The sequence below is a fragment of the Astatotilapia calliptera genome, chromosome 4 (assembly GCF_900246225.1).
Source record: "Astatotilapia calliptera chromosome 4, fAstCal1.2, whole genome shotgun sequence".
Classification (NCBI taxonomy): Eukaryota; Metazoa; Chordata; class Actinopteri; order Cichliformes; family Cichlidae; genus Astatotilapia; species Astatotilapia calliptera.
The window spans coordinates 30,580,410-30,607,398 of record NC_039305.1 but is presented as its reverse complement, the minus strand read 5'-3'; the positions used below and the strand labels follow the sequence as shown (position 1 = coordinate 30,607,398).

Below are 26,989 nucleotides of genomic sequence, written 5' to 3'. Positions count from 1 at the left end.
AAATAAAGACGGAGAGGATCTGAAGAGTGGTAGAAATAGAAGGAAAAGGTTCACACTGAATCATACAGTCACATCTCATATTTCCTAACGACATTAGGCAGTGACACTAGGATGCTCCATTACATCCCTAGAACTCTTTCTAAGGCTCTAGTCACTATGCTAGTCAATTCTAGCTTGATTGTATTTGTAATAACCTGATAAATACTGAACAGTTAAAATAGTTTTGGGCCACAAATTGTCTCCAGGAATGTCATCTTTTGGAAAATATAGCAAACAACACAATTTAGATGGGTACACAAGCCCTCTCAAGGTCTAGTAAATGGACCAGTTAGAATTTCTATTGCTAGTTCCCAAACTACTGCCTATCACCAAGCAAACTTTAAACCATCAGTCAACTCGTCTGTCACACTACAGCTCACACACAAAACTTTTTCAATATGTCGCCTTGCTTCTCTACCTGCATTGACATCTCGATGAGCACGAGGAGTTTCTTAATACCTATCCAGACCCGCTTTCCTTTGAGTTGATGTGCGATGCTGGCCCGCTCTTTGTCTGTGAAGCTTCCCAGTAGCTGCAAAGACAATAAAGCCAATTCAAGCAGCACTTAAAGTCTCTGGTATAAGTTATGGAAAAACATGCTTTTATTTCAGCTTTAGCAGCTAGGCTTTTATTTTCAGTTAAATAGGTTTTTCACCACAAGATTTCTTGTTTTTGTATGCGCATGCATTTATCCTTTTGGGAATGGGGTGGTTATGTATAATTCAGCACCTTCACCTCTGAGTGCTAGTTTAAGTGCACAATTATGATTATTTTTATCTTTAAGCAATAAAACATGCATGCTGACCTATTCTAAAATGAACGTGATTTTTTTCTGTTGTCTGTACTGTATGTTGTGGCCATTTGTGCGTCTGAAACGATGGGGCCATCTTACCTCTAAGGCATCGATTAGCTGGTCCCCAGTAGAGATGTTGGGGATATGGATGGTGGTGCTAAAAGCATCTAACATCTCCATCTCCTGTAGGACGTCCTTCCTGCTGGTGGTGCCGATGATGAGCAGCTTCCGGCCCTGCAGGAGGTTTAAATTACTTGTTTCTGTAGGTTGTTGATTACAACATAAATTACGGCAAATTATCCAGTTATTTTCTGTGCTTATGAATGATTAATTTCTTCATTAAAGGTCTTACAAGCCCTGTGTGGACTTTATTTTTACAAAAGGTTTTTCTTGTTATTAGTAAATTTACTACCATATCTCGTGTCACAAAACTTTTCAGAAAAACAAACACAGTTATGTCCATCAGTACCTACAGAGAGCAGGGCGATATGACCAAAAATATTTATCACAATATATATTTGAAAATTTGCGATAACGATATAACTGACGATATAATTGATGCGAGACAAAATTCAACTCCACAACTTTACTAGCGCAAAAAAACATCCATTTATTTTCACTTAAACAAGCAGCTGTTTTTAAAGCATTAAAGCTATATAACAATTTAACAGTGCAAATGTAAATTCCTTGCTGAAAGTTTAACCAAAAGGCATTTCCAGTAGAAATGGGCTGACATATCCTGAGTATAACCATGTATAATATCTACTGAAGTTAAAAAGAGGTGCTTTGCTACATTAAACTGCAGTGTGCCAAATAAAAAAGTCAAATACGTATTTCTCGGACCATAAGGTGCACGGGATTATAAGGCACATTAAGCGAAACAAAGCAGTCAGATAAATCAAACTTTATTCAACTCATTCTTCTTGCTTCCTCCACTTCCGTACCATTAATTCATTAATGCTGTATTCTATCACAGCTGCTCTATTCCTTCAGTAACTCTACAAACGTCACTGCTGTTTAGTTTCCTGTCTTCATTTATGTTGGAAATGATAGCAGAGCTGTACGTTTGAATTTTTTCAGAAATCTCTCAGTCAAAACATGCTATATCATGTTTAGGTAACTAGCAAAACTAGCGCGCTAAGTTCCGCTAGCTTCCTGCTAACTTCTAACTCCGTTAAATGTAATAAATTCTGTTTTCATGGATGCCTGGCTGTTAAACTTCATAGTCGCACCTGGTAAAGCAGCAATGCTGATCGTTTTATTAAAGATGAAAGAATTTAGATAGTTTTTAACTCTCAGTGATGCTGTGTGTTCGTTTGACTTTGGGGTCTGAAGTGGACGGAGTTTAGGACCCAGATTACTCCCAGATTTACGAGCACCTTAGTTCGACAAATACGCCAATCCGGTTGTTCAGTCTGACGTCACTAGCCGTGTCTGGGTCTAAACTCCGCTGCAGGTCCATATATCAAACGATCACTGTGGCATTACTGAGAGTTGAAAAACTGTCTAAAGTCTTTCATCTTTAATAAAATGATCAGCGTTCTGCTCTACCAGGTGTAACAATTGAGTTTAACATCCAGGCATCCATGAAAACGGAATTTATGACATTTAACGGAGTTAGAAGTTAGCAGGGAGTTAGCTCGCTAGCTTCTATCTAAATACAATATAGCATGTCCTGACTGCGGGGTTTTGGAAACAAATTAAAACGTACAGCTCTGTTATCACTTCCAGCATAAATGAAGACAGAAAACTAAACAGCAGTAACGTTTGTAGGGTTACTGAAGTTGGGCTAGCTGGTATATAATGATGTGCTACGTGACCGCTAGCGACACAGCTACGTTAGCATAATATAAACAAGCTAACTTTTTTTTCACTCGATAAAAGTTACCGTGAGTGTTCTCGGTGGTCAGGAACAAATGTAATCGCATGGCAGGATGCTGTAAAAGGACCAAACTTCAGCCAGGAGAACAACTGAGATAATCCATCCACAATACAAGGTTAGTCATTCATATACTGCTGCATGGGCTGGGCTGTAGTTACATCCTAAGGTTTTAAAAACTGAGCTTAAATAAATGATTAGCGGTAATAAAAGCCGAGGGAGGTCAACAGGGATCACTGACTGTTTTAGGAGCTTTTTGAGATCAAATAGAAGAAAATACATAACATTAAACATGTTAACAACACAAAAGCCATATTAAACGCAGACTACTTTAGACCCGGAAGTAGGATTCGTCGCGTCATCACTGAACAACCGGATAACGACGGCCGCTTGCATGTTCTACAAAAAATGTGCTTTGTTTTGTATCTGACAAACACCAAACCAGTTCCACATCACTGATCTTGCACCATTTTTACAAACCAAATTCTGGTTCATCCGTTTCACTCAACAATCGGCGCGTTTTACTCATATTCTATATTCTATATTTATCTGTTCTTTGCTAAGCTGTAACCTAGCTTAGCTTAGCACAAAGCCTATTAATGGGGGAAATTAGCTAGCACTTCTATTGAAAACTAATCAAATCCACATGCCAGTACTTCTCTTGCTAACTGGCAAACAATGAATTTTAGAAGGATAAGTGGCATAAAGTGGTGTAACCTACCTACTGGACAGCGACGGACTCATTTTTACTGCCCGTTTTTGAGTATTTATGCTAAACTAAGAAAATTAGCTAGCTAGCTGAAGATACAGATGAACTTTTCTACCTGTATGCACGAAACTAACTAATTTCGCTGACATTGGATTTGCTTTATATTTTTCTTATTATCACCAGAATATCATAGAAAGACCAGAACTACGTATAAGGAAACATACATGTTGGTGCCACAAAGACTATAGACAATAGAGATAATGTCACTCCATTCTTTATAAAACTAGAGATATCATTATTGTAGTATTGCAATAAATAAATATTGCGACATTTGATTCACAGCTTATTTCTTTGCTAGAACAAGTGGACAAGAATCACAAGTAAGTGTAGTTTTGTTTGTTCTATTATTTTCAAACTAATAATAGTAATAATGCACATTTGGTGCTTTAGTGAAATAGTTTGGGGGGTTTTCTGGGGGGTTTTGGCTTGCATCTCCTTACACTAAAGCTGCTGAAAAAAATGGGCTTGTTGAAATCTCAGGGGGTTTTAAGTTATCCACAGAAGGATACGGTAGCTAATCCATCACAGAGCTAAAACATATAGACATACATATAGAACATATATTTGTTCACAACATTAAAGTGTGTATACAGTTTTCAGATGAACTCTGACCTTGGGTGGAGCTTTCTTGAGTAGCACCAGCAGAGCTTGAAGGACCAGATTTGAGAAACGTGGACCGATGGGCACATAGTCCAGCAAACGCTCAATGTCATCCACCACAACACAGCTCAGCTGAGACTTATAAGCATCATCAAAGACCTGAAACAAAGAGAGGAAGAGTGAAGACAGAAAGGCATTAATGCATGAGAAACGACAAGAAAACCTACAATTTTAAATGTAAACATCTGATTATTTAATGAACTGGTGTAAAGTCAAAAAGACACTGCTGCATTTACCTTTTTGATTGCCTGGCACTTGGAGATCTCTGAGTGTCCAATCATCTTGTCTGGAGAGCAAATCTTAATGAAGGGGAACTGTGAGTCCTCTGCAATCTTAGCTGCCAGGGCTGTCTTTCCACTGTGGGGTGGGCCTGTTGGAATGCAAAGGGGAAGGTACAGTTTGCTACTGATGGATGGAAATTTTTCTATTAATACTCCTCGCAGGGGTACTAGCTGGACGTGTTTCTGACTAATTACCCTCCAGTAAAACAGCAACAAGTGGTGTGCGATCACTGTTCTTGGTCTGCTGTACCAGCAGCTCTCCATCATCCAGAACATGAGTGACTGGGTCGCCCCATTTTATGATGCCATTCATGATGTAGCTGGAGTAGTCCTCCTGGTTGGTACCAAATGCCTTAGAAAATTTAAAGAAGAAGTATTAGGAACATTGTTTTGCCTTTTTCATATCACTGGATTGAACTGTATTCATAACATAAGCTCATGACATCATCTCTGAAAACAGCAGAGACATACTGGTTTGATGTCATTGTTGAGGGATCCCATGAAGTCATCTCTGGTGACCTGCAGCTTCTCTGCCCTTTCCATGTCCACCTCAACTGTAGAGGTAGCCTGGAGATGAAATCATCACATTTAAATTATGACAAATTAATGGGGCAATGTCAATTCAATCCCCTGTCACTACTAATCTGAAATATCTACAAAAAACAAAAGTCAGTAAGTTTCAGATGAGCATAAAATCGACTAAGGAAAGCAGAGGAGCTAGTGTACAGCTGTCGATTTACTGGTTGATCTATGCTCCTACCCTCATCTATGGCCTTGAGCTGTGGGTAGTAGACGAAAGAATGAGGTCACTGAAATTAACCTCCACTGAAGTGTGTCTGGGCTCTCCCTTAGAGACAGTAATATATATGCATTGGGTGATATAAACAATACATTGATGCCCTAAAGCAGGGATGTCGAACTCCAGGCCTTGAGGGCCGGTGTCCTGGAGGTTTTAGATGTGTCCTTGATCCAACACAGCTGATTTAAATGGCTAAATTACCTCTTCAACATGTCTTGAAGTTCTCCAGAGGCCTGGTAATGCACTAATCATTTGATTCAGGTGTGTCGACCCAGGGTGATATCTAAAACCTGCAGGACACCGGCCCTCGAGGCCTGGAGTTCAACACCCCTGCCCTGAAGTGCATCAGTTGCTGTGGTTTGCAGTAAACTGCATTTCTTGAACAGAGATGCGCAGCAGCAAATCAGTAATTAAAATGAACTAATGAGAAAGAAAATCATAACTACCTAAATTGGCAGAAAGCATATTTGTGCCATCCACTAACTTGGAGGAGGCAGGGTTTATGACCTATACTGCTGCCAGGCACCAAAACTGACGTGACATCTTTGCTTCAGTTTTGGGGAGATGCTGTTGTCCATGGTTTTTACAGCCACTGATATTTAAATCTGATATCTGATCTGTGTTTTAGACGAAAACTATTCACGTGGATGGTGTTTCTGCTTCGTCATTACACTGACACAGCGCTATGTATGCTTTGTGTATTAGGAAGTGCCTTGTGACCTTGATATGCCGGTTCATGGCGGTTGACTGCGCAGCCCTGACCAGACCCTCCAGCTCTGCACCGCTGTAGTTCTTAGTTTCTGCTGCCAGTTCCTTGACGTTGACGTCGGAAGCGAGAAGGTTGAAGCTTCGCATCTTGTTGGTGTGGATGTTTAGGATCTGGACGCGTCCCTTTTCATCAGGAAGACCTAGAGATTAGAATGAGGGTTAAAAAAAAAAAGAGTAGGAAAGTTCATTAGCATACAGGCTTCTATTCAAAAACATTCGAGCTGAGCTTCCAACTAGCACTAGCCGTAGACAGTATAAAAGATGGATATAGCTTCTGGGTATTAAAATGGAAGCCAACATTCAAATCCCTTAAATGTGTATTATTTGCTCCCACCAGGGAGCAATGTCGGAGGTTACAAGAAGAACTGCAAGTCTTTGGGAGAACAACCTTCCTACTGAGTTCATGGTCTCAGTCACTCATACTGAATTAAAAATTAAGTCGGTTTTATAAGTCTTGGTCATACTCTTGTTACATCCAAGATGGCAACAGTAACAATACTCATTTCGTTGCTTGAGAAAGGGTCATCAAAAACTAGTGGGTGAAAGCACAGTAGCTACTGTCTCTGGGCACTAGCTTGCTTTATGTGCTAATATTAACTAGCTAACAGAAATGCTTTAGCTACTGATTAGAGACACTTTAATGAAGCTTATGCCCCAAACTTCATATTTTTTACGGAGCTGACTGAATTACATGGGTGCTACTGAGTACCACTTCACACTAAATCCATTGGTATCAAATTTTAGCAGCAGAGAGAGTTTGTATTTTGCATTAGACCCTGTGCACGAGAAAATGCTAACTTCCTGTTTTAAGACCGGATGTAGGGTTGTACATTTTCGGTAGCTTTATTTTGCAGTCAATCGCTACTGCGAAGGTGGACTCCAAAATCATGTCCAAAATACGAAAACGGAAAGATTACGTTAAGTTACAAAGAGCAGAGGGTGGGAACACTCACCATTGCTGTGTCATAAAAAAATCGAATGATCAATTTTGATGTTTGAAGAGCGTAGCTCGATTGTTTGTTTACATCAGCGGTCTCCAACCTTTTTTGCGCCACAGACCGGTTTATGCCCGACAATATTTTCACGGGCCGGCCTTTAAGGTGTCGCGGATAAATACAACAAAATAAAACTAGTACCGGTACCGAAAAAAAGAAGATTTATTCATAACACACATGAAAAGACCCAGGAAAACCAAGTTAACGATAAAAACGATAACAAAATAACACTGAAAACCGATAAAAACCCTGAAAACCATACATTTCACACCTGAGCCTCAACTCTCGTGGCCCGGTACCAAACGACTCACGGACCGGTACCGGTCCGAGGCCCGGGGGTTGGGGACCGCTGGTTTACATCACTCAACACAAGCAGAACTGCATTACTGCATGCAGAAGACACATCGTCCACATTCAGGAGCACATCTCTGTATAGTGACAGTTCTTATGATTTAATCAGGCAAATGTCCAGCATTCAAACTACAGGTGAACAATAGTCAAAGCCATATGTTTCCCCGTTATATCGATATCAGTACACACCTACACAGCATGTCAACAAACTGGACATGCTAAAGGAAGGTAGAAGTTATCGTTTTTTGTTTGTTTTTTTACCATACCACACAGGTGTGTGTATATATATATATATATATATATATATATGGTGCATTGAGGTGCAATTAAGCTTAAACTGTCATTATTATTTATAGAAAAACAAATATACTGTAGGTTTATTTCTCAAATAAATGTTTGGAACTGAAAACAGGTTTTGATCTTTGGTTTCATTCTGTAATAGACTTTTTTTTTTTAACGAAGGTTTGAACTTTGAAAGAGTTTAAACAAGAGAGAAAAGTGTGAAACTGTTCATGCATGTCTAAGAAAAGTGTATAAAGTGTGTAGTGATGGGTTTTAGTCTTAAAACATCTAAAATAATTGTAAAAAATAAAGCTGGCTACTTCGCAGATTTCACCTGTCGCTGGTTATTTTTAGAACATAACACCTGCGATAAACGAGGGAACTCTATATATAAAATACCAAGAAATTTCAATCCTTTCTCTCTTTTGCTCTGAGGCGCGAGGGAAAAATATCGACAAGTCGATGAACATCATCTATAGATATATCCGGTAAATGCTCAAGACATCTTGAGAAATGTAAATTGCCGCTTGATTCGTCCATTTGGTTGACTTTTTTTGGAAAACCCCACGGTAAACAAGCTGCGAATATCACACCGGAAACGGAGCGCCCTACAGGAGTTTCCCCACCGGAAGTAGCATATGCTAAGGCGCACATAGTCTATTGCTCAATAAAAAAAAAAAGGAAAAAAATTAGCAGCAGAGTACATCTGAGTTAAAGGGAGAAAGAAAGGCAGACCATGTGACATCACTCCAGGGCAAGCTGAAAGCAGTCTCACGTGTGGTTACACTTTTCAAAACTGAGTGTGTAGTGCAAAATACGAAAGCTGACCATGGCAACACATCTAATCTGTGGAAACACTGAGTTCACCGAAGGACCTGCTGCTAACTGTAGTATGTCTGATGCTAACTAGATTTATAAAGAGGGGTGTAGTAGGATCATGGCCATGAGCTATAGACAGGAGAAACAGGGACTACTTTTTATGGATAAAGTTGTTCCATTTGGCATGCACACTGTGTTCTGTGGATTGTTCAGAGTAACAAAGACGCTGTTTTTTGGAAGAGGAGCTGCGGTTGGATTTTCAAAATGTTATTCAATTAAATGGAAAAAAAAAAAGAGGTTATGTTAACGTGGCATGCCTCTACATACCATCAGGAGAAAGCCAGGACAGTACGCTTATTTAAAGAAGAAACATTTTTTCCAATTGTGACCTCTCAGACTCATCATCCAGGAAACACTGATTTTCCTGACACAATATGTACTTTGTACTGTGACGTCTTATAGGCCGAGTATAATAAAATGTGTTTGTGTCATTCAGAAGCTTAAAGGTGGTTGCCTTATTTTCCATTTACCTCAATGATTGGATAAGCCCGGGTTTACAGTAATACCACTACTGCAGCCTCAAAACTACAAACTCTGAAATAATCCACGTGTAATCCAGTTTATATGCCAGAAAAATATCATCATGGTTCTGCTGTGGAAATGATGCTATTTGGATTTAGCTGACATTTTAATGGTTTGGATTAATGGTGCCCCACCTTATAGCAAGCCATTCAAACGAGCACACTGCATCACATTTTATTCCACGTGTGCCTGAGACTTGTACCCAAATGAGGATCAAGTATTTAGAGAGAAAATGCAATCTCACCGATTTCCATTTTCACCTCAAACCTGCCGGGTCTCATCAGGGCGTCATCTATCAAGTCAGGCCTGTTGGTCATACCTGGAGAGAAGGAGCGAAGGCAAGATAACTGTGAACCCAGAAGAATTCATGCTGTTAAAGATGCTACACTGCATTAACTAAATTTATTGTTTAATATGGATAAAATGGTTTTCCCAGCTTTCATGGAAATAAAAAAATGATTGTTGTTGACTCATATAGGCCTCTTATGTGTTCGAACGTAAGGGACTCCTGCTCTCCAACCATTACATATATTTTAAAGCTAACAATGGGTTCAGTCATTTCCTCTGATGCTACTTACCAATGACCAAGATGTTGTTAAGCTGCTCCACGCCGTCAATCTTGGACAGAAGCTGGTTGACAACAGTGTCGTGCACGCCTGTGCTGCTGGCGCCCGTTCCTCTCTGCTTGCAGATGGCGTCCAGCTCGTCAAAGATAATGATGTGAAGGCCACTGTTAGCGCCCAGCTGAAAGTCCGAATAACTTTGTAAGTTGTGTATTTATTTTTAGCTTAATACAAGTACAGAAAAAAACACCAAGTATTACTTACCCTCTTCTGTTCCTCCTCAGCCTCGGCGAACAGTTTGCGGATGTTAGCCTCAGACTCTCCCACGTACTTGTTCAGGATCTCTGGGCCGTTGACGACCTTCGGCTCGCGGGCATTGAGCATCTTGCCAATCTGCCTGGCCATCAGCGTTTTGCCACATCCTGGTGGTCCAAACAGCATGATGCCCTTCACGTGCTTGCAGCCTGGAAGAAGGAAAGTTGACGGCATGATGAATGTTAAAGGGACAGAGGCAGAGAGGAAAAAGGAAAGAAGAAGAATCAGAAAGAAGAAAAGGCAGATGTAAAAAAAAAAAGAAAAAGATGGGGCAGGAAAGACAATGGGAATGACACTGAAGATGTCAGATGATGCCAGACATGCTATGAAGTTGTCCAATGTGTTCAGTGCCACAGGGAGGAGACTAGATTCATAAAATGGGCTGTAAAATCAATATAAATGCTTATTTTCTGTGTGTATCATGAATAAAATAAAGGGTATGGTACAGGTACTGTGGCTTTGTTCTTTCACTCTGTTATTGCAGTATATATTATTTTTATTAGCATGGGGAATACACACAGTACATACAACATGCTGAGGTTTTCCCAGCAATGTTTGATCCATAACAAGTCACAAGCTGCTTATGTTGCATTTTTTAGGTCTTGCAAAAACAATAGAAACAGATACATTTTCTCACCATCAGCCCATTAAGGTATGGGGAACAGAGGTTAAGATGCAAGAAATACTCCAAGAAAGACAATCACTCTAGCTTAGTACAAATGAGAGAATGGTTCCTCACCCATCTGCTCCACAATGTCAGGGGGAAAGACTCGGGAGGCAAAGGCTCTGCGGAAAATGTCTGAGAATTCCTTGTCCAGGCCACCAATTCCCATCTTTTCAAAGTTCCAGTCTGGGTTGATGATTGTCTGTCGTGCCTCCTTGGTCTTTGCCTTGCCTGTTAAAACATAAAGGGGAACGATTCTCAGATATAAGGAAAAGTCAGTGAGGAAAAAAAGCATTGAAGCTTTTCTTGTGGGCAGAGGTGCTGCATAGAAAATGCTTTTTTCCGAGAATGTGTTCTTGCTGCCATCTTGTGGAGCACTTGTATTTATACCGACATGAATTGTTAGTACAGCTTGAATTTGCCTGTGTTTGCAAAGCTTTTTTTTTGTTCATGCTTGCTATGAGCAAACTACAAGACAGAACGTACCGACTAGTGTGAGGGATGAATTCTCAGCCTTCTCAAAAATCACCTGGCTGTTGCCGACCATCAGACCGACGTCGATCTGTCAGAGATCAGAGTTAGGGTCAATACTTCTTATGTGAAAATTGGCACATTATAGGAAGCATAAGGATTCGCTTGTATTTTAGTCACATGCTAAATAATCATGGTTTCACAAACTAGAAGATGTTGCTTTTCAAATCAACTGCTGCCTCTAAATTTTGGTTGGGGTAGGGTTAATGTCCACTGTTTTTAAACAATTTTGCCTATGAAGCATGTGGCTTAACTGTCTGAGGTCTAAGTAGTCATCAGTGATGCTATCAGAACATATTATTTAAACTTTTTTTAAAAACTCCTGAGTTTTAGGGTTACAGTTGGACGTTAGGGCTGGGGCTGTTACTGATGCCAATGCAGACCTCACAAGTTTAAAAAGCTATATTTCAATTGGTATTAGGACATCTGCCAGGATAAAATCTTGATGTGTTGTATTTATTTACTTTTCAAATTTGTGGTGATTATTGACACAAATTGCCATCCATTACCCAGAGATCACTCTTCTTCCATTTATCTTTTACATTTTCTGATAATACATCCGTGCCTCTCCTCCCATTAAAACATTAGCTGGGAGAGATCTCCTGAATGTCAGTATTCTGTGATATCCGGTGGAGACAACATAAGAGCGTAAAAGCACAGATACAGACAGATAAATACAGCAATTACAGCACATAAAAGACATCATACAAACAATAAGTGGATTACGCTTCACATGAATCCAAACAGGAAGCCAAAGTCAAAGAAAAAAAGTCCTTATTCTTTGTTATGTTGAGTTACATGCTTGATAAAGGTCTAACCCAGGGGTCGGCAAGTGTATTTTATTTATGTTAGTTCTTTTTAACTTGTAGTTCTAAATTGGGAGATTATTGTGATTTTGAAACATAAAAATAAAATTATATTCTATTATTTTTTCATTGCTCAAAATAAGCGTCACACTCGCGGAAGCCGTTCAGGAGCAGAAGTCTTATTGTAAACATATCACGGCAGACCTGACGATGTTTGCATGAACACGCGTTTCAGCATCTCTATATTGACCACTTTTCACACACGGTTGCTGTACGCACACAGCCGGCTGTAGCTTTGCAGCTCACAGCCCGACACACACCAACACAACAGCAGAGAGAGCACAGACGTTAAAGCGGCGAGGCGTGATTGCGGGTGCCGCTCAGGTGCGTCCCACTCCCCTGCAGAGGCGCTGCAGACCACGCCCCGCTACACACATTAACCTGGTAAAATACATATTTAGGCAGAATTTTGCAAATATCTATTTTTAATTTTTTAGCAGCATAGTGCTTTTTTTTCAAAATATTTTTAAAAGTCGGGTCAAGGCTCCAAAAGCACAAAGGTGATATAACAGTTTTTGTTTGCTGGATCATTTTAGTTCAGCATCTTTCCTTTTGTTATATTTCTTTAAGAGTTCAAAATGTGTTCATTACATAAATAAAATTTTCTCTGTAGCACTTCATGGATTTCATAAGCAACACACCTTAGTTGTTCACACAAAGCATAAAAGTAAAAAACAATATATACAGTGTTATCTTCATTTTAGATGTCAGAAAGTATTTGCGGCTCCCAGTGTTTTCTTTTTCGGCTCTTTGGGTGTTAAAGGTTGCTGACCCCTGGTCTAACCATAAGGTAAATTCATGTACCTGCTTTGTGTACCAGCGCAAGCGTTAGCTAACAGGCTTAGCTTAGCGACCATAGCCTATCAGTAACATAGGACAGCGTTAACAGTTCAGATCATAGGGAACTTTATTAGTTTCATTTTTGAACTTGCTAGCAATTCTGTGGTTGTTGTACAGGTTCCCACAAACCTGCCCCAGTGATTACATATAGTTTTACCTTCGGGCACTATCAAAACAACTTTGTTCTAGAATTGCTTTTGTTTTTAAAAGATGTACTTTCCAAAAACACATGTAGTAAATGTGCTAAAGGTAGAAGCCATACAGCAGCTCTCTTGTGTCTTCAGCAACTTCTTGCATGCACTGGTGCATTTTTTCAGAGTCACTGTGGTAACATTTATTACAATATATCTTCATATCTAATGGTTTCCTGTCAGAGTCAAATCTTTATCTTTGACTCTCCAGCACCTGTAGCTACACTTTATCTCAAACACATGGAGACGTGATATAGAATCAGCTGGATTCATGCATGTTTTACTTTGCCTCCCTCCCTTTATTCCCAACCAGTCATGACAGATGGCTGCTGCTCTTTGACCCTGGTTCTGCTGAAGGTTTCTTCCAGTTAAAATCGAGTTTTTCCTTTCCACTTTAACCAAGTGCTTGCTCAAAGGGGGTCGTCTGATTGTTAGGGTTGCTTCTGTATTACTGTAGGGTCTTTACCTTGTGGTAAAAAACCCACCTTGACATAACAGCTGTTATGATTTGGTAATATATAAATAAAACTGGATTGAATATAAACGTCATGTATATTCACTCAGAGTCTTATGACATCAAAAAAGATCCCATTACAAAAACCCTGTTGGTGACAAAGGTCGGGAATGACCATGTCTCATTTTTTTCCTTTTTTTTGCATTTCCAAATAACAACAGTGGAAGCTCATTTTCCTCCTCAGTCACCTGGTCTATGAGCAGAGCTACTATGGCAGCTGTAAGTTCCAATTTGGGAATAATCACAGGTTTGAGTTTATTAATTGCTTAACTCTTCAAGGATCTTTGTGTCCCATCCAAGCCTCATTCATGTTAGTTTTTGTGGGATTAGCTTTAATGTGGATGACAATGAATAATAAATGGAGCTCACATCAAAAGTGAACTCTCCTGGCGAGAGTTTTGTCTCTTAAATTGAATTTAAATTGAAACAGGTTTGTTTCAGTATATCATTGTATGGCTGGAGATCTTTCAACAGGTCTGGCATCCCCATTAAAGTCCAGATACTTGTTCTTCTTTATTATCGTCTCTTTAGGTACTGAAAGGTTAATGGTTCTGCTTTTACTGTGCAAGGTGTTTAACTTGAAATCATTGTTACCACACAGTGTTAGTTGTGTGCAAGTTTCAGTTCCTCCCCTTCATCCACTACTTATTTATGAAGATGCCCAGTTAAAAATGATTTAATGCTTTTCTATTTATTCAATCCACACTGTCTTGTGCACATTACAGGGAAAAGGTCTGCACACTATAAACAGGACAGGATATGACACCAGAGCTGCAGCATCTTCTACTTTTCTAACACACAGTTGTGATCGCCACAAGAATCTGAGAAGAATCTGGGTGAGTTGTATGGCTTTGCAATATACTTCAGTCGCTATCTTGGGGCAATAGGTGCATCTGTGGGGCAGTAGGTGCAGTGGGTCAGAGTGTTGTTGGGGAAGAAAGTCGACCCAATATTGCCCCAGTGTGTCACGAGTGTGAACAGGTGAATGTGACTTGTAGTTTAAGACATTTTCAAACCAAAAAGTCTAGAAAAAAAAGTAAAAGAATTTAAATGCACTACATTTAATTCAATAACTGCTGTTCTGCAGAAACACTTTAATTTTAAAGCTTTGTTTAGCGCTTTGTTTTCTCTCAGTGAGATCCTCTTTCATTTCATGGAGGGTTTGGAATATCATGCAAATCTTTATATCCCTAAATAGCCACTCCTGCTGTTACAGTTTCCAGCTCAAGTTGTTACTTCTTAGCTTTTAGAACAGCTTTTTCAGAACGTTTTGGTGTAAGCCTGGCAGCTTGTGACAGTTATTCAACCTTTGACTTGTTTTGCAGTAGTAATGCAAGACCAGGAAGATTGTGATGGCCTCAGTGAACACAGTGAATCATCACTCTTTATATGTGAAATACAGCTTTGAGGTGTAACATTCTCTCTAATGTGTTTACAAAGGAAACTCAACAATTCATTTAGACACCTTATCCATAAATTCTCGCAGCGCTGTCACTGCGGGGTTTGACTACAGCTTGACGAGATGAAGTCCCCCGTCTTTCTTGGAAATAAAGTTAAAAGGGATTTTTTTTTGCATAATTTGCAAACAACACAGATTTTTGATTAAAACAACAAACTTTGCACTTCTTCATGCTTTCAGTCTCTGCACAATTCAGTTTGTCTATTCTATTTGTCTAACTATATTTGTGCACACTGTATTAAGATAAAAGTACGTAAAAAAATCATCATTCCAAAAACCTCCTTTGTGGAGGAGGAGGTAATATTATGAGTAGGGCTTCATTTCTCAAATGCAAATCAATTTCAAGCTTCCTCCCTGGAGTTTAATTATGAAAGCGTAATGCGTTAGTCCAGCACAAACAACAAAGTCCCGCAGGTGCCAGGACTGACTCACATCCAGACTCCCGTCCCCACTAAACGAGCCCTAACCGCAGGCACTTCCAGTAACAACCAGGCTGTTACTGCTCAGTTCCTGTTTTTTACCAATGAGCGATTTCCAAGCTGTATAACTCAGAGCCTCTACATCAAAACCCTGATTTACTTTACTTTCCCTGGGATAATTTGGCTGATCTTGTTATTGTGACTCAGTACCTTTTGCGGTTTCTTTCCAGACGCTGGTTCTCCTTTGAGGATGCTGGCATCCATGGCCTCAATATCCTTTACCACCAAGCCAAACAGCTTGTCACAGAAACTAAACACTAGCTGAAAGACAGGAAAGCAGATGATGGTACATCAAAAGTCAAATGTTATGCCTCTGAATATCGATGTGTGTGTGAGTCTGACACTTTGAGGCATGGAACTAAAAACCTGCTGGGTGACAGAGAAGGCCTGGTTGTTGAACTGCTGGATGAACTCGGCGGCCATCTTGTCTGAGTCGTAGGGAGAGGAGTCAGTACTCTTCTTCTGCAGGAAGTCGATTTCGATTGTCATGGCGCCAATGCACTGCTTGGACTTGTCAAAATTGTAGTTGGCCACTGATTGGACAAACAAGGCTACAATTACTATCATATTTAGGTTAATGAGTCAAAATCTGCTTTGGATTTTTATAACAAACCCTAAAAAACAATGAATCTAAAAGTAAAAGCTGTAGATGTATGTAACACATGAGGATATAAATGAACAACTAATAATAAACCATTACAGAAGAGATTCTAATGGATTTTTTAAATAGGAACAATTTGCAGTATTTGACATTATTAATAGTTTGCAAAGCCCCATCCTAAAGGTAAACTGTCCAATTTTAACTGTAGCAATTAAGCTACATGCTTAGGCATTAAAGCCCAAGTGGCCTGCACAAGAAATTAAAGCAAAGATTTAAAAATGTATTCGTCTTATACTTCTCAAATATGGGAAAAAAGCACAAGAAGTTAATGAAAGTTTTTCATTTATTTTTTCAACACGTGTCACAGTTCTTAACTGTTTATCTTTAACAAGCTAACAGGCCAATGCTACTATATAACTGCCTCAGTGATTTCTAGAACTACATAATAATAATAATAAATGCAAGAATATCTGTAACAATCTAATAGGACAACTGCTATTATGCTAACATTATTAGCTCTGGGAGCTCAAGGAGCTTTTAAAAAAAGGACGTTTAACATCACATGCTTCTAATTTCAGCATAAAATACATCTTAAGGAACTGCAGTGCAGACACCACCCTGTCCTGCACTTTATTGTGTGCCTGAGATTACTTACATTACCCGAGAAAAGTCTGCAAAACCAACGTAGTTCATTTGAAAATGCAATATGTAATCTTCGTGCCTAACATATTATATTTGAATAAAATGGAGTTTTACATTAATGACTCGCTGTCTTGAAAAGTCAGTATTTATCACAGAAAGTAAACTGTCTTAATTTACGAGTGCATCTATATGCAGCAGCTGAAAGCTTGAAAACAGTAACTACAGAGGTTTTGAGTTGGTATTCTTAAACATCAAAATCAGCAATCAGAGAAGCGCATTTCATACCTTCCACCTCCTGACCTATGGAGAGACCAGCCCATTTCCTCTACAGGAGAGAAAAAACCAAGAAGAAAAGCCTGAGCATGTGGCTAACACGTACTTAACAAGTCTGTGAGTTTTTGCATGTGTGTACCTGTGGCAGGCTGAAGGCGATGCTTCCTGCAGCCACAGTGTGGTGGGTCTTGACTGTAAACACAAACTTGTGGTTGGGTGTGGTCTTCACACTCACATGTCTGTGGAGAGAGATTGGATTACAATTTTTATCTTACATTACATGTTTATAGTTATAGCTATAGTTTATAGTTATTGCTCAAGTTGAAGCTGAAGGTGTCTTTAAGGTTATTTAGATTTTTTGAGATAGCAACTCTGAGATAGCAAAAGAATGGAGCCCATGGCCTCCAAGCCTGGAGGACCCCAGCTTTGCCACCTCACATGAACTTGTTAACAGTCAGACATTAAACGGTGCTGTTAGGACTGTGGGCTGGTTGGAGCTTCTCTTTCTCTTGCAGCAGGTAGAACTGTGGGCAGAGCTGTATTTCCAGTGCTTGCTCCCGCACTCCTGTTTGTCATTCTCCTTTATCCCTACCGGATATTTAAGTAGTGGCTGTGGCAGCAGTTCTCTACAAGATCATTGTCTCCATTACAGGGATAACTTGGCCAACCTCAGTGTGACTTAATCCTTTTTATTCCCAGTTGATCTTCTTAATGGTTCTTGGACTTCTCACCTTCAAGTGAATTCTTTCTTCACCTGCCCTCTGGAAAAACTGAGGCACTGCAGGATATCTACTTACCTTGGAATCCTTTGGATCATACCTGTCTGCCCACTCTCCACCGCATTCCTTCAAACCTCAGCCTGTTCACCTTCAGTCAACCCTCTCCTGTGCCCTTGGTGCTCACTTATACAAGCAAGCCTCTATTACGATGACTATTGGCTGACACATTGCATCCCTTTACTCCGTCTATCACTAAGAGCAATCTGCCCTCTCAGTCTAAACCAGCCAAGCGCTTTTCTCTTGTGCATTGTAAATAAATAAAGGTTGCAGATGCTGAAATATGCAATTATTGTACAGTGGGATGCAAAAGTTTGGGCAACCTTGTTAATAGTCATTATTTTCCTGTATAAATCGTTGGTTGTTACAATAAAAAATGTCAGTTAAATATATGATATAGGAGACACACACAGTGATATTTGAGAAGTGAAATGAAGTTCATTGGATTTACAGAAAGTGTGCAATAATTGTTTAAACAAAATCAGGCAGCTGCATAAATTTGGGCACTGTTGTCATTTTATTGATTCCAAACCCTTTAGGACTGATTATTGGAACTCAAATTGGCTTGGTAACCTCAGTGTGTCATGGTCCTGGGCCATGTGGGCCCAGTATTCTCAGTTTTTGTGTGTTTTGTATTTTATTCCCTAGTTATGCCTTGGTTCCTAGGATTATTTAGTTAAAATGTTCCTTATTTGGTTACCTCCTGTGTGCCCCTGTGTATCTGTGAGCCCTCGTCTCTCCTTGTGTTTTATTCTGTTTTCCCCAGCCTGTTATGTCTGTGTTTTCCCCGCGCTCTCTCTCCTCCTGTCTGAACCTCTGTACTTCCTGTTTTACTTTGCCCGTTTCCCGTCAGTGTTGCGTTCACTCCTGCCGTGTCTTGTTATGACTATCAGTGTCACCTGTGTTCCCCGTGTGCTCCAACTTCCCTCGTTAACCCTCTGTGTATTTATGTCTGCGTCTCCCTCAGTTCTGTGTCGCGTTCTCCCTCATGGCCGTGTGTGTTCCTCAGCGAGCTTTGTATTTAGTTTCCCAGTTTAGTTTTGTATTTCCTACGTTCTGCCTCTCCAGCATTAAAGCTGTGATTTTTGAGTTCATCCCCGAGTCTGTGAGTTTTGCAATTTGGGTCCTCCTCCTGCCACACAGCGATCCATGAAACAGAGTCAGTTGTAAGTTTCCCTCCTCTTTTAATTTTCTCTGAAGAGTAGCAACATGGGGGTCTCAAAACAACTCTCAAATGACCTGAAGACAAAGATTATTCACCATCATGGTTTAGGGGAAGGATATAGAAAGCCATCTGTTTCCACAGTTAGGAACATATTGAGGAAAATGGGAGACCACAGGCTCAGTTCAAGTTAAGGCTGGAAGTGGCAGACCAAGAAAAATCTCGGATAGACAGAAGCGACGGTGAGAACAGTCAGAATCAACCCACAGACCAGCACCAAAGACCTACAACATCATCTTGCAGCAGATGGAGTCGCTGTGCATCGTTCAACCATTCGGCGCACTTTACACAAGGAGATGCTGTACGTGAGAGTGATGCAGAGGAAGCCTTTTCTCTGCCCACAGCACAAACAGGGCTGCTTGAGGTTTGCTAAAGCACATTTGGACAAACCAGCTTCATTCTGGAATAAGGTGCTGTGGGCTGATGAAATGAAAAGTTATTTGGGCATAACAAGGGGTGTTATGCATGGAGGAAAAAGAAAAACACCTGCTACCTACAGTAAAATATGGTGCTGGTTCCATCATGCTGTGGGGCTGCGTGGCCAGTGCAGGGACTGGGAATCTTGTCAAAGTTGAGGGACACATGGATTCCACTCAGTATCAGCAGATTCTGGAGACCAATGTCCAGGAATCAGTGACAAAGCTGAAGCTGCGCCGGGGCTGGATCTTTCAACAAGACAATGACCTGAAACACTGCTGAAAATCCACTAAGGCATTCATGCAGAGGAACAAGTACAACGTTCTGGAACGGCCATCTCAGCCCAGACCTGAATATTATTGAACATCTGTTGTGTGAGTTAAAGAGTGCTGTCCATGCTCATAAGCCAACAAACCTGAATGAACTAGAGATGTTTTGTAAAGAGGAAAGGTCCAAAATACCTTCAACCACAATCCAGACTCTCATTGGAACCTACAGGAAGCGTTTAGAGGCTGGAATTTCTGCAAAAGGCGGATCTACTAAATATTGATTTCATTTCTTTTTATGTGGTGCCCAAATTTATGCACCTGCCCGATTTTGTTTAAACAATTATTGCACACTTTCTGTAAATCCAATAAACTTCATTTCACTTCTTAAATATCACTGTGTGTGTCTCCTATATCATATATTTTATATTAGGGCGGTCGTGGCTCAAGAGTTGGCAGTTTCCCTTGTAATCGGAAGGTTGCCGGTTCGAGTCCCGGCTTGGACAGTCTCGGTCGTTGTGTCCTTTGGCAAGACTCTTCACCCGTTGCCTACTGGTGGTGGTCAGAGGGCCCGGTGGTGCCAGTGTCCGGCAGCCTCGCCTCTGTCAGTGCGCCCCAGGGTGGCTGTGGCTACAATGTAGCTTGCCATCACCAGTGTGTGTGTAAATGGGTGGACGACTGGATATGTAAAGCGCTATATAAATACAGGCCATGTACCATATTTAACTGACATTTTATTGTAACAACCAACGATTTATACAGGAAAATAATGACTATGAACAAGGCTGCCCAAACTTTTGCATCCCACTATATATGTCAAAAAGCATAGTATGATTCACTGGTATCTAGCTTATCTGTATGTGGTTTGTGATTTTTTTTTCTTTAATTTTCTTTTTTTAAATTTATTGCTTCTGCTGAACTGATCTGCTGTCTCTCACTTTAAAATGCCAAATGCAGCAAGAATCACATGACAGGCGAAGGGTTGAAATGCTTATCAAGAAGTGCAAAATGATGCAAACACACACAAAAAATGAATATAAGGAGGACTGTGAAGAATGCCTCAATGCCACCCAACAAGACTGAGGTGAGTGTGACAATAAGAGACAAAATTACGCACGAAACAACGCAGCTGTATCTGCTGTGTTTGACACTCGACATTCCCACTGTTGTGGATTTCACTGGCAATAATTACAGACCCCAAAATACAAAGAAAACCTCCCCTAGTTTCATTACGTGGTCAACAGTCATTGACAGAGAAGAACTTGGACCATAAATCAGGGAGCATCACCAGCTCCAGCGCCCTGGCCTTTACCTTCCATGTTCTCACACTTTTAGGTATCTCTTGATAGAGCAGCCTTATTGGTTCACCACACACAACCAACAAATGGGAAGAGTCTTTCATGTACTACAGATTCTTCATTGTTTTACTTATGAAGCCCTGCGACAGACTGGCGACCTGTCCAGGGTGTAGCCTGCCTCTCCCCCTAAGACAACTGGGATAGGCTCCGGCCCCCAGCGACCCTGAAAAAGGATAGGGGGAAGCGAATGGATGGATGGATGGACTGCGGATCACATCAGATGTTACCCTTTTTAAAAGCAACACAATGAACCGTGTATTAGATGTGTAGATTTTAACCTTCTGAGTTCTGAGTCATCACAGGGTTGGAATCCACACCTATGATAACCTCAGAAGCTCCAGGATAGCCCCAAAGTGAAGACCTGTACAGGATGTGACCCACCTCTTGCCCCATGGCAGACAACAGAATCTTCAGTTTGACCTGAGTGCAGATTTTCATCAGATTCCTGCAGCTTTACTTATCATTGTTCCATAATAAAGTGAAATGATAATCATCCGCTGCAAGTCACTCCATCAGATCAACGACTGTCGTCTCCAGGATGAATAATGGGTGATAAAGTGGGCGGTCAGGTGGGTATTTGGAAAACTGATTGGAGAGATGCCCGGGTGTGTGCTCAGATTGATAAATGCGACGGTGATTAGGTAATAGGAAGTACTCACTGTCCTGACTGCAGATCCTTCTCACTCACCACGGCACAGTTAGTCAGCGACAGCTCGTCTGTCGGGCATCGTGCCGCTTGCATGGTCTGCAGAGAGAAAGATAGCAGAGGAAGGACAGAGATGCAAAGAACCATAATTGTTTGAGAGATACTGGGAATGACCACACACATTTTATTCCAGTACACTTTTTTATATTCTTTTAACTTGGGATTGTTATAAGAATTTCCTCCTAGCGGGCACTGAGCCTGTGAAATGTCATGTAAGGAGGAAAAATAAACACAATGTATTATAAACTGAATTTTTGAAATATAGGACACTGCCGTGATATTTTTCTATTCAGTTGTAACATTACTGACATGATAGCTCAAGTAGATGCATTCCACCTGTTAGAAACAAGGTGGTCCAACCTGAGATACCCACTATTAGATACACAAACAAACTTTATTTGTCACGTACACAATCATACAGAGTACAACATGTAGTGAAATGCTTGTGTCCAAGATGAAGACCTAGCTGTGCCATTCCAGGGCTTGGTTTTTTTAGCATGGGGGATCTAGCCAGGACCCTTACTGGATACCAGGTGGGAATTGAACATGCGATTACCACTCCAAAAGGTGTGTAGTCTTACCACTACACTATCCAGCTGCTGAGACACTGTGCTAATACCAGGTCGGACACCCCCTTTGCCTTCAGAATCACCTTAATTCTTTATGGCACAAATTCAAACATCCCTCAGAGATTTCGGTGCAACATTCTCAGATGATTTGAGCTTTTTGACGTGGGACATTATCCTGCTGGAAGACGATGGGTCCACTCTTTTCATAAATTGGTGGACGTGGTCAGCAACAATACTCGGGTGGACTGTAGTGTTTAACTGATGCTTATTTGGTCCTAAGGGGCCCAAAGCCCCCACATCATTACAGCCTGAACTGTTGGTGCAAACCAGGATGGATGGATCCTTGTATTCACATGTTTACATGTTTCTGAATTCCCCATCTGAACATAACAGCAGAAATCGAGACTCATCAGATCATTTTCTATTGTCCAGTTGTGAGCCTGTGTGAACTGCAGCTTCATTTTCATCTTCTTGGCTGACGGGAGTGAGGAGGAGACAGAGTATAGGGAACTGTTGGACCACACTGTGCAGTGGGGTGGTACCTCCTCCAAAATGTGGCAGAGACAAAGGAAATGGTGATAACTTTTAGGACAAAGTGAACACATTTCCATTCTGGGAGAAGACGTAGCATTAATGGAGAGCTACAGATACATGAGCATTCACCTCAACAAATGACCATCTTCGTAGGAAGAGATAGCTGGTGTTGTCTTAAGTTGCAATGCATCTGACTTCTCACATTTCACCACAGACATCATTTAAATGTCACAGCTTACCTGAGTGTTGTTGCTGACCATGTCAATTTCTTTCTGACTTCAGTATACCCATTTTCTGATGGATGCTTCCAGCTGGACAACACACCTTCCCACAAAGCTCCAATCATCTCAAACTAGTTCTCACTCAAACAGTGAATTCGAGCCTCTACAGTTATGAAATCCCAATATTCTGTAGAACACCTTCAGGATGTGGAAGAATGAGAAATTTTGATTTGCAACCAACAAATGAGCACACGCTTTTCTTTTTGTCTCATTTTTCTTCACAATATTCATGACAGCCAGTCTCATCATCGTCTAAGGGTGTCCTGCTGCTTTACATTCAGTCCATGTCAAATCTCAACCAACCTTCCAACTCAAGAGAGGAATTTTCTGAGTATGAATCCCTTCTTTCAGTTCATCCACTTTTCCACTGACACAGCAGCGAACACACTGACACACTCTCATTTGAATACAAATTGAAATCCTTTGCAGAACAACCACGTCTGCCACACTGAACAAAAGTAGGCAGATAGAGAAATTCCATTGCACATTGCTGCAGCATGACCACATGAAGTGGTAGCCATGGTTACTGCATTAAGTGACGACGGAGAGTGATAAATGAGTTTTGCTTTTCTGTAGGGGTGGGTTTTAATAATCGATTCATCGATTAAAATCGATTCTGGCTTGGATAACGTGATATCGTTTCATTAAATCCTGAATCGATTTTTTTATATATAAATGTATTTTGCCCAAAATTCCAGAATCTCAGGTGAAACGTCACAAAATTTTGACAACCACCAAACATTTAAAACAGTAAATGAGAGCAGGAGCACGGCTTCTGCACAAAGACGTAAACACAAAGCGCGGACCCGCTGATGGATCAGAATCAGTGAGATGTCGCCTTTCTCACCCGACGGCACGGACAGGGTCGGGGCTGAAAGCCGACAGCTCGCTGATTCTGATGTTTCGGCGGGTCCGCGCTTTGTGTTTACGCCCTTCTGAACAAATTTAAACTTTTTAAAATTATACAAAATGCAAAACGCTGTGTCTGTAATAAAACTGCTGTAACTTCAGAGGTGATGTTCATATGTTGATTAATGGTTTTCTTTCGTTTTTGATCTACTGCAGAATATTTTTTATAAAATCCCAGAACAGGAAAATCACCTTCATGTTTTTCTGTGTTTTATCTTCAGCTACTTTGAAACAAAAGCATCTGCTGTGATGCTCACACCTTTGATAAAGTCTGGAAAGTGTCAGCTTCCTTTTTATAGATACAAAAATATGTAAATGTACTGATCTGAATTATAATATTTCTGACTGTCTGAGGCAAAATTTCCCAGATTCAAATCGAATTGAATCAAATTGAATTGAATCGATTCAGGACCTTGTGAATCGAATCGATTCTAGAAGTCAGTGACGATACCCAGCCCTACTTTTCTGCTATGTGAATCCCTCGGCGGGAGCACAGGCTACAGATCTGCGCTCACTGTGAACACATGCTTTTTGTTTTTACTGAAGCTCTTCATTCTTAGAAGTTTGTGACGTATGCTGAGGAAACTTGGTCCTTTGAAGCAAATATCCCAGTTTCAGTGGTGAGGTCTTATGTTCAGATGTCTATGGGAGCCATATTTTGTGGACAGCAATGGGTACCTGGTACATTTTAAGCTGCAGAAGATTTAAGGAGACACCTTTGTCATCCATCACGTCTTGGCGCTTAGATCAATTTTGGTTGCTTTTTGCCAACTGCAGTTAACAAGGAGGCTGACAAATCTGAAAAAGAAAATTCAGGTGGGTGGGTGCTATGCTGCTAGCAACGTAATGTGAGCAGCTGCAGGGACCCAGTGGAGAGGAATGAAACACAGAGCGTGATGTGAGCTGGTTTAAGACAGAGCATTTTATTGTATTATTCCCCCTTTTCCTTTAATGTAAGAAGTGATATAATCAAGTGGCACAAAGAACATAAGCAATATTAGCATTTCAAAATTTCAAAGTCTTTCACTGGCAAAGAAATCACATTTATGCACACGGGTACACTGTACTGCCAAACATCTTAAACTCTGGCCACGATTTCAGTCGAATGATTGGTTAACAGCATTTTCCTAAAAAGGGAAAAGTTGAATTAATAATTTACTGTCATAGGAGCATAAATAGTGTCCTCTGGTTACAGGCAGATATGGGCAGTAACGCGTTACAAATAACACTTTACTGTAATCCAATTACTTTTTTCAAGTAATGAGTAAAGTAAGTAAGTAATTTGATTACATTACTTTCAGTGCCACAGTGCCTATAGCTGTCTTTAGCTGTCTGTGAGTACACCAGGACTTTGGTCTCAGTGGATGGACATAAGAGTAGTGCCACACCCCAGTTCTGAATTGTACAGAAGAGGATTAGGACCAATAGGGAAAAAAAAGTGTGTGTGTTGGGGGATCAGAATTGTGAGGAAAATCAGATTTCTGACATTAATCTCAAAATTCTGGCTTTCTTCTCTGAATTCTGAAAGATGAAATCCAACCCCCCATTTCTCTTTCCATAGTGTCAAGTTCTCTTCTCTAAAACTGTCTTGCAGCAGGCTGGGAAGCAGATACAATTGGGTATTGTCAGCATAGTGTGTGTGTCGACCAACCTTTGAAACTTCATAATGTTAGGAAGAAAAGAGGACCCAGCAACAACTGGGGTGTCCCAGAGAAAATCAAGTGAAGTTTGGCAAAGGTTTAACCACAGTAGCCTACTACAAGAGGATTTGATGGCCCACTATGTCAGTGGTCAATAATTGATGTAATAATCAGGCATTCATAATAGTCATCCACACAGCATTTATATACATGCACATGGCAAAATATGACAGGGACTTGTCTGTGAAGGTTCTCAGTCATCCAGGTCATCGTAGTCAAAGGAGCTTGTAAAGAAAAGCGTCTGGACTTCTTTAAGTTGCTTGAAGACGTTTCACCTCTCATCCGAGAAGCTTCTTCAGTTCTAAGGTCAAATGGTGGAGAGTCCCAGATATAAACCTAGTGGGAGTTTCCCCCCACAGAGGGACAAAAGGACCCCCTGATGATCCTCTAATCGCCTGAGCCAAGGTGGGAAACTGGGTGTGGGTCCCAATCAACCAGAGTTTCGGGTGAGTTCATTGTGAAACCTGGCCCCACCTTATCATGCGAATTACTGAGATCAGATGGCCCAGGATGTGAGTGGGCGTTAAGGCGTCTGGGAAGGATCTCAAAACTGGATTATAGATGGCAGAGAGTTGGTGTCGTAAACCCCGCCTCTGTTCAAAGATGGTCGCTCACAGTGGACATAGATGGATTCTTTCACTCCTCTTTCAAACCATCTGTCCTCTCTGTCCAAAATGTGAACATTGGCATCCTCGAAAGAGTGACCTTTGACCTTAAGATGCAGATGGACAGCTGAGTCTTGTCCTGTGGAGGTGGCTCTTCTGTGTTGTGCCATGCGCTTGTGAAGTGGCTGTTTGGTCTCTCCAATGTAGAGGTCTGAGCATTCCTCGCTGCACTGTACAGCATACACCACATTGTTAAGTTTGTGTTTTGGCGTTTTGTCTTTCGGGTGAACCAGTTTCTGTCTGAGCGTGTTGCTGGGTCTGAAATGCACTGGGATGTCATGTTTGGAGAAAACTCTCCTGAGTTTTTCTGATACACCGGCTACATAGGGGATGACAATGTTGTTGCGTCTGTCCTCCCTCGCTGGTGTCTGGTCTTCTTTTCTGTGCCTCTTTGCTGACTTTAAGAACGCCCATTTAGGATAGCCGCACGTTTTGAGTGCTTCCTTTACATGTGTGTGTTCCTTCTTTTTCCCTTCTGCCCGGTGGTGTAGGGTCCTAATTACTCCAAGTTTGTGTTCCAGAGGGTGATGGGAGTCAAAGAGGAGGTACTGGTCCGTGTGTGTGGGCTTCCGGTAAACTTCGATGTTGAGTTTGCCGTTCTCTTCAATGTGCACAGCGCAGTACAGGAAAG

At 40.9% G+C, this 26,989-nt stretch overlaps 1 protein-coding gene across 3 annotated transcripts in view; it reads right to left on the bottom strand.

Moving 5' to 3' along the window:
- LOC113021414 (vesicle-fusing ATPase) overlaps positions 1–26,989 on the bottom strand; it is a 73,669-nt gene that overhangs the window by 8,251 nt on the left and 38,429 nt on the right. For all 3 annotated transcript variants that reach the window (XM_026166060.1, XM_026166061.1, XM_026166062.1), the window contains 17 exons: positions 21,654–21,739; positions 17,095–17,194; positions 16,968–17,007; positions 15,806–15,972; positions 15,590–15,700; positions 11,046–11,121; positions 10,635–10,790; positions 9,845–10,044; positions 9,596–9,761; positions 9,262–9,336; positions 5,941–6,128; positions 4,893–4,988; positions 4,617–4,773; positions 4,377–4,510; positions 4,093–4,239; positions 932–1,066; positions 458–571 (listed from right to left, as the gene is read on the bottom strand). In XM_026166060.1, coding sequence (XP_026021845.1) covers positions 458–571; positions 932–1,066; positions 4,093–4,239; positions 4,377–4,510; positions 4,617–4,773; positions 4,893–4,988; positions 5,941–6,128; positions 9,262–9,336; positions 9,596–9,761; positions 9,845–10,044; positions 10,635–10,790; positions 11,046–11,121; positions 15,590–15,700; positions 15,806–15,972; positions 16,968–17,007; positions 17,095–17,194; positions 21,654–21,739 — 2,148 coding nt within the window. The remainder of the gene's footprint in view (positions 1–457; positions 572–931; positions 1,067–4,092; positions 4,240–4,376; positions 4,511–4,616; positions 4,774–4,892; positions 4,989–5,940; positions 6,129–9,261; positions 9,337–9,595; positions 9,762–9,844; positions 10,045–10,634; positions 10,791–11,045; positions 11,122–15,589; positions 15,701–15,805; positions 15,973–16,967; positions 17,008–17,094; positions 17,195–21,653; positions 21,740–26,989) is intronic.